General features: G+C 42.2%; 1 protein-coding gene across 1 annotated transcript; it reads right to left on the reverse strand.

Annotated features, from left to right (window-relative positions):
• Positions 1-37: 37 nt before the first annotated feature.
• LOC130180422 (insulinoma-associated protein 2) lies at positions 38-3,600 on the reverse strand. Its single transcript, XM_056393942.1, has one exon. It carries the CDS (start codon positions 3,482-3,484, stop codon positions 1,481-1,483), a length of 2,004 nt encoding a protein of 667 aa, XP_056249917.1. The 5' UTR covers positions 3,485-3,600; the 3' UTR covers positions 38-1,480.
• Positions 3,601-11,442: the final 7,842 nt, after the last annotated feature.

An 11,442-nucleotide genomic window follows, 5' to 3' on the forward strand; every position in this document is an offset into this window, starting at 1 on the left:
ATTTTAAAAAATAAAATGACAGAGAACTCATTGATCATACTGTATTACCATTTATTGACAATAATTTTGAATAAATTTCACATTCAACTTCAAACATATCAAAATAGTACTAGGCTTCTGAGAACCACAATTACATTTTAGCATCATGAAGGCATTTAGCAAATATTTGAACAGTATTTTATAATCATTGAACACAAAAGACATTTTTACTAGCAGTACTAACATTAAATGTTCCATTTCTGTATGAAAATATTTTATAGCTGATAGGTTAACCGGCACATTTACTATAAAAGGCATATTCTGTCTGATGATCTGATTATTTTCTCTTTGTGTGTTACTGTTTTTTATCGTTCACTGTACATGAAATAGAGTTAGGACATTGATTCTGTCTCCAGTTTTCAGGTTACGGAAGGTCACTTTCTAAAATGCGATCACAGGTCACTGATTATGGTCTGGCTCTGCTTAACTTATTACACCAGTCAGTAATGTAACCCACTGCACTGCCTCTTAACATCAGTGTAATCTGATTACTTTGCCACAGAAATATGTAGAACATGAGCTTAAACATCTGCCGCATGTAGCGAGAGCTGTGTTATTCATTGCTTTAGTATATATGTAACAGTATTCCTACTTTCTGTAGTCATGATCAAAATTCTGTCAAATTTCAGCATGTCGCATTCGCTCAGTTGTCACAGTTGAGTTTTAATGTCAAATCATTTACAGAGCAAAGGTTTATTATGAGACGGAGCGAGAGAAGCTGAAAAGAGATGGCTCTCTCAGTACAGATTACAAATATACAAAGTGTCTGATTTATGATTGTGTGATGGACTAATCCGTGTAACAACAAATTAAATACTGAGATAGTTATCAAAGGATTTCAACAAAAGAAATTTGAATAAAGGACGGTTTAATTTCCCTCCAGTTTAAAATGTTTATCATATAATAATCCTGCTTTTACTTTATCAAGGAGCATCCAAAATCTGTTGACTGTCCAGTGAATGGAAATATCCCTTTTTTTTCTAGCAAAGCAAGATAGGTTCACTCATGATAATATTACAACCCTGCTTGTTCACTTTTGTTTGCAGATATGGTTTCAGTATCATGGACATGGGTACCATGGGTTTGGTTAATTTGTTTTCACTGAGTTATTTATTTAGTTTCAGCACTATGGACAGTTGCAGTTTAACTATCAGTGTTATATTTAATTTTATAGTGTCAGCATGTGGACCATTGTGAAACAACTTACAAGTCAGATTGCATACTGATCTTGAAACAAAGGCACAGTGACTCAATCCGTATCCTGTTACACTAATGATATACTTTTTGTCTTTAAACCACAACTGAAACAAACAGGCCGAAATTACAACAGAACCAGAGCCAATATAAATGTCGACATGAGTGTGAATGAAAACAACTACTTAATAGTTTCCCCGTAACGGCAATCGATGACTTATCAATCTGTTTGCTTCAGTGTCTGTATCTACGGCCGCACGGTCATCTGCAGCAGCATCACCTGCCGGTTCTCGGTGGGATGAGACTTGTTGATGTGTCTCGTGAGCCCCGGGGAGCTGAAGAACGTGGACGGACAGTGTTTACAAGTAAAGATCTGTTGTTGCTGCTGCTGCTGCTGCTCGCATTCCCCAGTGCCGCTCTCCTCTCTGTGCGCGTGGAAAACGTCTGGCCTGAGTCCTCCTCCCAGTGTTCCCGCCAACAACTCGTCCCTCATCGCGTGCCACAGACGGTGCTTGTCCCTGATTTCAACCGACGGGAAGCGCGCGCCGCACAGGTGACACAGGAACACTTGGCTCTGTCCGCCGCTGTTCTCGCGCGCCTGACCATAAGATGGTGGGGGCGGAGACGCTGCTGCTGTCATCTCGTGTGCGGCCAGGTGTTTCTTGAGGTAAGCCTGTCGGCGGAATTTCTTCCCACAGTACCGGCACTCGTACACTTCCTCCTCCGGTAACGACTGGACAAACGGCAAAGGAGGATGAGAGAGTGACGGTGGCTGCTGCTGGGGCAGCTCCGCGCGCTCTTCTGGGTTGCCATTCAGCAGCAGGAGACTGGACGGTGGGCTGTCCGCCGCTCTCACCTGCTGCTGCAGATCCAGACAGCTCTCCCCCGGGTTACGGTAATGAGGCGAGGAATCATAGTGAGGAGGCGCGAGGCTGTCGTTGTCGGGGCTGTCACGAGACCGACCGTGAAGCAGGAGCAGGGACGGCTCACGCCTGACGCGGGAGCTGTCCAGCGCTCTGTGGTGCTGATTCGTGTTAATGCGCAGCAGCTCGTTCTCTTTGCCCTCCATCTCCAACGGCTGCCTCTCGTGCTGAATGAGCCCTCGTGCCTCTTTTAACGGCTGGCTCTTGTTTGTCTCTGCTCCTTGGTTGTTTACCGGACGGGGTTTGTGCCAACGGCGGTGGGAGGCCAAGTTGGCGGGGCAGCTGAAGACTTTGTCGCACTCGGGACACCGGTACTCCACGCGCACTATGCGAGAGCACTTGTGCTGCGCGAGGGAGAAAGGGTCCGGGTACTCCTCTTTACAGAGCTGACAGATGAATTCTCCCAGCGGTTGATTCCCGGTGGGAGCAGACGACTTCTCCCGCTGTCTCCTCAGCTCGGGGCTCTCCTTCTTGATCCGCAGACCCAAAACCGGCGAGGTCGTGACCTCATCCTCGAAGTTGAGTTTCCGGTTTACTTTGGGTTTCTTTGACGGATTTCCCGCTGATTGTTTGTGGTGTCTGTTGCTGTTCAATCGTTGATCCGTTTCAAGGTACGAGTGTTTTCTCCCCGTGTGATGCTGATCCTGGTTCATCAGCGTCAGTGGCGGGAACAAGTGCACGTGAGTCATACTCGGGTCATATTTGTCATTGTGACCGTAGGATGGCGTATGGTGGCGGCTGCTGCTCGCGAGAAGCCTCTCGATGGAAGCGGACACCGAGGTTTGAGTGGAGCTCACCAGGAACGGCAGCTCCGGTAACTCCGACACCGGGGACGATGTCAGGCACCTGCCGGGAAACAACAGTTGCTTCTCTCCTTCCTCTTGCTGCTCCAGCAGTCTCGTGCCGACCGGTTTCACGGGACTGCAAGACTCCGTTAATGTCGGGTCGCGTGGAGGTGGAGGTGGGAAGAAGCAGGAGAAATCTCCATCAGGAGTCAAAACGTCCACCTCGCTCACCTGCTCCTCGGTCTCCGGTAACTGCGCGCGCCGGTCCGCTTCAGCCTCCAGCGCAGACTCCATGTGTGGGCTCCACGCCTCTCTGACACCGGCGGAGTCCTCGCGGGACACCGGGAGCAGTCCATCCGGCCGTTCAAACGGGAAGACACTCAACACATCGTTCTCCTTCGACACCTGCGGTTTGCTTATTTCAGGGTTGTCACTGCTGCTCCTGTCGCCGTCATGTGTTGCAGCTTTGTTGGTACTGTTGTTCCTCAGCCGGTATGACGCTGAGCATCGCCGGTTTCTCTTCACCAAAAATCCTCGAGGCATGGTGACGATGATGATGGTGCTCGGCGCGTGGCAGCACCAGGCGGAAAGAGCAACAACTCTTCTCTAGAAGCCACTTTCAAGTACAGCTTTGAAGTGCAGAGGAGAGAGAGAGAGAGAGAGAGAGAGAGACAGAGACAGAGACAGAGAGAGGCGCGCGCAGGTGTGATGAGAGCACGAGAGAGACAGTAACTAACTCTAACCGTGATGCGCGTTTGTTTCTCTCTCTCACTCACATGCACAAGCAGTTCCTCCAAAACTGGTTAGGTCTACTCACTTGTGAAATCAAATATCATTTTTAAAAAAAACAGGCCTGCATTTAGGGAACGAAGCAGAACAACGACGTATGACTGAAAACATGACTGAAAACATTATTTAAAATAACTCAAAAACAACATCTTTCTATTTTCGATTAAAAGAACTACAGCACTCACGTTTAAATGAACAAATAATTTGTATTGAAAACAAATAATGTAGGCTGTATGTTATAGGCCACTTTTATATGACCTTTGTCACTCTTTAACATTGCGTTTTTACTGTTGTATTGCCCTCCTGTCACAATGTGGATCAGCTGGTTCCTCTCAGGTACAGATTTTTAGTTTTTAATAAATATTGTTAACATTTTTGAGAACTTCAGTTTTTTATTTTCAAAAGGTAAAAAAGGAACAAAGGACAAAACGGTTTATTACATTAAAGCATCATCATTATTATTATCATATTCACTTCATATTCAATTGTCCTTTTTTATCAGTCATTTTCTGGGTGTGCAATAAATAATTGCTGTTGTGTGTATGTCGGAGTGACATTAGGAACATCACCGGTGGGGACTCAGATACAAATCATCTTTTAAAGACTACTAATGACCGTTTCTGTCCTGCTGAAGTGTCTGATTATCAGTGTCTTTGTTTTTGTTGGTGGGAATACCTCGGGCATAGCTTTCCCTCTGCGTGTGTGTATGTGTGTTTGTTTGTATGCGCGTGTGCTCGTGCATGTAGGCTATGTTATCTCTACAGTAGAACAGAGGGACAGTGCAGATGAACGAGATGGTAATCTGTGTGTGTGTGTGTGTGTGTGTGTGTGTGTGTGTGTGTGTGTGTGTGTGTGTGTGTGTGTGTGTGTGTGTGTGTGTGTGTGTGTGTGTGTAGGGACTATTCACACCCGTCCTCCCCCACTAGAAGCTGCTCTGGCTGATAAGAGATCGGAGAGAGATTCGTTCATCTATCCATCCTCTCCCCCGGGCTCGACCGGCCCCTCCACGCGGGCCAGGCGCTCTATAGCCCGGCCAGTGAGCTCAGGCCAGCCGGCGTCGCTCCCTGGAAATCAATCAAGGCGGATGAGCGTGAGAACGAGCTTGAGGGTCGGGCTGCTGGCTTGACGAGAGCCGCCTGGGGAATAGAAATGAGAATAGAAATGAGATGGGTGGTGGAGAGTCCAACACTAAAAACTAATTAAGCACCAAGCCTCTGGATCTTTAGTTTGGTTGTTTCTCACTGTAATTGTCTCCCACTGAGAGGAAACCTCGACCTGGTTCAGCCTTTATTGACCCCATAGACTGAAATAGTAAATGTGTGAGTGACTGAGGCCTCTGTTCATTTTCATCAGTTAATCCAGAACATGAAAGAGGAAATCAAGAATAAAAATGGTAAATCAAAGGTAATAAACGAATTCAAAATTGTGACTTTTTTATCTCATAATTTATTTTCACAATTTTCTATTTGTTTCAATAAATCACCTCCTCTGCACAGTTTAGGTATTGCACCAGGCAATTAGTAATTACTGTGATGCTTTAAAGGCAGTATAGATCAAGTGAATTTTGTTCCTAGTGGATGGTAAATCAGCTGTTACAATTAGAAGTAATACAACTATTTTTTTAAGGCACCCTCATTTTATTTAGCCACTGTACTGCAGATTTAGTATTCCATAAAATGTCAACATATCATTTTTGCAGTGAAAAATGTCCAGTTTAAGTCAAGTTTAAACCCTGAGGTTATTTGTATGCAACCAGCAACAACAGGCAATGTCTTGTCAGTCTGATGATGTTGAAATGAGGAAATTTTTACTACTGAGTTGACACACATCATATGGTAATATTCAGAGAAGAAAGGTGATTTAAATTGCATCATTGGAAGAAAGCGTCAGGCTGGCACACAGCGCTCTGCCTGGATGGTAAATGAATGAAAGCAGTCTGATGTGGGGATGGACAGGACAGAGCAGGCAGCTCTCAGGAGCTTAAAAACAGGGTAAATGTTCTCAATCTCCTGTAAAAATATGGATCCACAGACAGTCTGGAGAGGCTGCCAGCTAGAGGACATGAAGTGTCTGTTTGTTTGTGAGGGTGTGTGTATGTGTGTGTGTGTGTGTGTGTGTGTGTGTGTGTGTGTGTGTGTGTGTGTGTGTGTGTGTGTGTGTGTGTGTGTGTGTGTGTCTTTAGTTTGCATCGCATCAGTGGGCAGTGAGGTGGATAATCCTCCAGACTGCTGAAAATGACTCTATTGATCTGTGCTTCTCAGTCACAAGCCTTTAAGTACTGCAGTATTATACAGCTGAGCCGTTGTGTTGTCTGTCTGTGTTTACATAGAGTTTACATCTTAACTAGAACTGATGGGAATTCTGCTTGTACATGATTTTGTGTGTTGAGTATGTATGTGTATGTATGACGGGAAAAATCAATCGGATTTACCACATTTCACTTGTTAATTAGAAGCCTTGTAGTTCAACTTTAGGACTTGGAGTTCTGGTTGAATGTAACGGTGAGAGTAGGTTTAATTTAGGGTTAATGATGTGAACGTAGCCAAGGGAAGGTCCTCATAAGTGTTGTAATACATTATCACCTTGAGAGGGCTTTAGTTAAAGGCCTCATGACTCCCATAACTAAAACAAGTTCCTGTCTACATTCTGTCAGTTGTTACTGTGACGGTTACAATAAAAAGAGAGAGATATACTATATATATACAGTATATTTAATTTTTTTTGATCAAATTCAAGTATTCAGCCGTAAAATTTGTCAGTGCTCCATGATCATAGTTGAGTATTATATTGGGCATTAATAGGGACCATGCATGCTCACTCTGTGGTGACTCTGCTGTGTGTTTGGGGATGTCTGTCACATCTCAGTAAAGTGGTCAACTGTCGCCATCTAGTGGTGGATTGTCCCACAACACAAAATGATAGTTTGGCAGTGCTTTGTTGGCTTGTCAGAGAAACCATGTTATAGCTGGATGATTCAGTTAAATTGTTTATTGGGTTTGGAAGTAGTAGTTTGACTAAACAAATCTACTTATTAGCTCCCGACCATATACAACCAACAGATGGAGTTTTAACCTTTCTGGACTAAACCAACACAGATGAGAAATCCTAAAAGTGAAGACCTGATGATGTGGCTGAAAGCTCAAGAAAGGATGTAAGTGGGCTTTGAGTTGAGATCATTTTCTTAAACTGCATGATTTGTTTGACAAAAAAGTCTCTCCTCAGTTCGTGCTCTCCTTTTTCTGGAATTTTCATGCATATGACATGATCTTCATCAGCAGATGGTGTTTGCTTAGTTGTCACAGAATTGTAGGTGTGTTCAAACTTCCACTTTTTTTCTGAGCACTTGAAGAAGTTCTTGTCCATGTTTGTATCTAAGGTTTAGGTTTAAAGTTTGTTCTTGATCAATGAATGATCCAGGTTTAAATTTCAGCGTGAGCCGACCTTCACCATGCTGAAGTAAGTCAGTCCCTTTAGTCCTTACCAGCTCCAAGGCTGACTTCTGACCTCACTCTGGAGCAGAGCGTCAAGAGGATTATTATTATAATTATAAAAGTCACACTGCTCTTTTTATTAACTGATCTACTGACAGCAGCCCTCTTACTCCCCCTGCTGACAGAGGACTTGTCTGCAGAGAAAACAGTTGGCTCCATGGATTAATTCCTCCGGGTTCCTGGTATTAATTCATTCTCCTTGACAGTAGGCTGGAGTGTTTGGTGGCGTGCTTGTGTGTCCGCGCACCCAATGACCAGCTCAGCGTTCATCAGGTCAGATTTTCCCCTGTTGGCACATTGGGGTCATTGTTTAGATTTGACCTCCAGGAAAGAATCATTTGACTTAGGTTGTCTGTTGCCCACCAGCACTAAATGACAGGAAACTAGAGCTGTGAATCTCTACAGGATCATCATCATTTGCTGAATCTGTTTAGCAACTTTTTCAACAAAGTGCTAAGAGATAGAGGGGATGGAAAACAATCAGCTTTAGTAAAGGGAAGTCTGCACTGCTGACTGCACAAACCTCCACAGTTTGTTAATGCAGACTCAGCAAAATCCAGTAACATCAACAAATGAGTTAACAACACTATTGCAAAGTAATGAGAATGGAGCCCAGCTGTGTCTTTAAAGTTTGCTGTGTGTATTCCCTTGAGGAAGTTGACACAAAGGTTACTTGCACTGTTTGCCATTATGAAGCTACAGCTGTTACCATCCAGTATTTCTTCACAAAGTGGAAAATATGAGTTTTTTAGGTTTTCAATGAAATGTTATAATAAGCGGTTGATCAATTAAATGCAGACTAAATGGCAATTTCATGATTTTTTTTAAGGGCATGCACCTATATTCCCACAATATGTCAGATTTTCAACCTGTCCAGTCTCAGTCTACTTCAGCCTTTCCTCATCTTTTATGAAAGTTATAATATGGCAAACAGACTCAATATTAAAATGTAGTCTTACTCTAATCATGCCGGGTTATAAGGAGCTGAGGAAGGGATATGAAAACCTGTTACTAAAGTATTCAGCAATACTACAAAATAAAATATTGTTTTAAAAGCAAAAACCCTGCATTTAAAATAAAAATAATAAAATAAACTAATGTATCAAAAGTAAACGTATTCAGCTGCAAAATAGGCTGTTTTCATTGCAAACATTTTGATAAAAATTCTTATATTGTCACATATTATAATATTGTCTTATTATTGCTGATCATTCACAGCATATTTATCTTGTGGCTGGAGGTGAAGCTAAGTTTAACTACTTTAGATACTGTTGAGAAGTTTCATCTGCAATAATACAATCATATCTTATAAACTGATCACGTTTATGTGTAAAACCTAAATCTGCTAAGTAAGTAGAAACTGTCAATGTTCCATAAATGTAGTGCAGTAAAAAGCACAATATTTCCATCTGAAATGTAGTTTCATATAACTTTAATGTGCATTTTGCTTAGAATGTATTTATTTGTAGCTCTAATAGATTTTGAATAGTGGTGGAGAGCACAGTCTAAAACATCAGTCCAAAATCTCCCTTAGGAGTTCAATTGGGTTGAGATCTGGTGACCGTCAAGGCCACAGGATATGATTCACATCATTTTGACACTCATCAAACCACTCAGTGACCACTCCTTGTTCTGTGGATGGGGGCATTGTCATCCTGGAAGAGACCACCACTCCCACCAGGATGGAAGTGTTTCACTCAGAAGGTCATCACTCAGAACAGCTTTGTATTGATTTGCAGTGACCTTTCTCTCTAAGGGGACTAGAGGACCTAAACCATGCCAGCAGGATGCCCCTCACAGTTTAACTGAGCCACCAGATCCCCTCACTGTAGGGGTGAAACACTCAGGCCTGTACTGTTCTCTTGGTGTGCACCACACATGCATTCGCCCACTTGTCAAGAACATAGTAAAGGATGACTCATGTGGCCATATGGCCATATCACATTTGTCCACATCTCTGGAGACCAGTGTCTGTGGTTTTTACACCACTGAACTCTCAAATGTGCATTCATCTTTGTAACTGAAGCCACACTATAATATCCCTCTCTGTGTTACTTTTGACTGACTGTTGTTGCTGACACAGTCTCAACGAGTCCTGCATTGACATTCTCATCATATATGCATATATGAAATACAAAGAAGTTGAGGAGTCTTTGTGACTGAAGCTCCTGTCCTGACAACAAACCCTCTTTCAAAGTCGCTCAGATCTTTTTCTCTTGCCATCTTGATACATAATCAGAATCAACTGTTAATTGCTTCATTGTACCATGCAGTGCACATGTGCATTTGTTTCTCCACCTATTTATGTTTTTCCTTTTATCTGTTACCTGACTGTAACTGAATGTGACTGTAATCTGTATCCTCCAGTAAATACTAAGGAAGTTCCTCCTAAGAAATTAGTCTGCAGTCCTGAACAGGAAGCAGGAAATTGAGAAAAGGGGAAACAGGTAAAGACACAGGTGAACATAATGAAACCTCAATTCATTCGGGGGTTTTATGTCTCACAGTCACAAGTTCACAATGTGATTTAATGAGTCATCGTTTACTTTGACCCTTCACCTTAATGTATTTGACTGTGTGTGTGGCAGGTTGAGTGATTCATTATGAGTCAGTCACTCAGTGCTGCACATGTCTATTCATGTCCTGAATGCCCAGGGATTCCCACGGACACACACAAACGTGCACAGAAACTGTACAGTCAGTTTGTGCACGTTGTCACACATTGATGAAACATCATGTAACAATGACTACTATTCTAGAAAAGACTCGATAGAAATAGCTGACATAGCTTAACACACCTTCAGACTCAGTTATAAAGCAAAGACACAGACACTTTACATATAACAAAACCTCGATTGAGTCAATGCCTATGTTATTTAAATGAATATAATTACTCGACAACTTTCATAAATAATCTCTCTGCTATGTAGGCTGCTGAGTACCAGGCAAAACTGAATAGCACAACCTGACGGTGTGGGCTCATTAGGCCAATGTTATTTCACCGCTTACGCTGGCTTTTCATGTTTCCTCTTGTGTGATCAATGAGTTTTCATTGTTTTTACTGTAACCGAGAGAAAGACTGAGGGGAGAGATTAGGCTGCCGAGGAAAATATGTCGCATTCATTCAACTCAGTTTGTTATACAGTATGTACTTTGTTAAAGTAAAAGCTAAGATAAATACATTAAATAAATGAAAAATCCAATATTAAAATCATATAGTACATAAGGGCATATCACATACACAAAAAGCACACACTTGCCTACACGTACTGTATGTATCACATACAGTAAAATCTGAATAATCTGCTCATCAATGTGTAAATAAACTGTGTTTTACAACCAGTTAAATGTCTGTCTTGACTTTTTCTCAAGGGCACAGTCTCTGAAATACTGCTGTGAAATGAACTGCAGCTAGTTAAACAATGGTGATGTATTAAAGTAAATCCTTCATGTTCAAAACCACGATGACATAAACAGAACTCATCAGGGACTTTATAACTCTGTCTCCACTTCCTTTCCCCTGGTTTTCCATCTGAAGGACACTCCAACCATGAATAGGTAATCTGGGCAAGTGCTGATGATTACATTTAGAAAAGCCCACAAAAGACACTAATAGTACTGAATACACACAAAAATCCAGGAATATTTATTACTTTTGCAACTGTACTTACTTCCCTTCATGTCTTAAGGTGCTACTAAAATGTTAAGTCAGTTTTCAGCATATTGGGATTTTCTTTATGTACTGTTTTAAGCATCGGTTGTTTCAGAATTTCGTGTCAGATAACGCCGTGATGCCCCTGACTTCCAGTCAGTTGAGCTGCGCTGAATTCATTTGAGTGGTTTCCAGTCAAAATGAATCAGTTCCACTGAGTCCAATCATATCTGCATCATTTAAAAGCGGCCTAGTGCTTCATGTCGGTGTCTAACACTGTTAATGCACTCGGTTGTTATAGATCAGTTTCATTCCTCCATGGGGTCTTTATCAAATGCTGTTTGTCTGTGTTGTGCACCACCCAAAACAGTAGACATGAGACAAAAAGCAACTGTAAAATTCAGAAATGTAAAGTTGAATGGGATATGCTGGATGTAGAGATTTCGCAAATGTTTCTAATATACTTGAAATATTAAATTTCCTCTGTGTAAATACATTTGTGCAAATGTGTGTAACTGATTTGTTTTCCCTTTGTCTCTCAGTCTTCCTGCTTTGTGCATTCCTGTCTT

Source organism: Seriola aureovittata, chromosome 13 (genome assembly GCF_021018895.1).
Source record: "Seriola aureovittata isolate HTS-2021-v1 ecotype China chromosome 13, ASM2101889v1, whole genome shotgun sequence".
NCBI lineage: Eukaryota > Metazoa > Chordata > Actinopteri > Carangiformes > Carangidae > Seriola > Seriola aureovittata.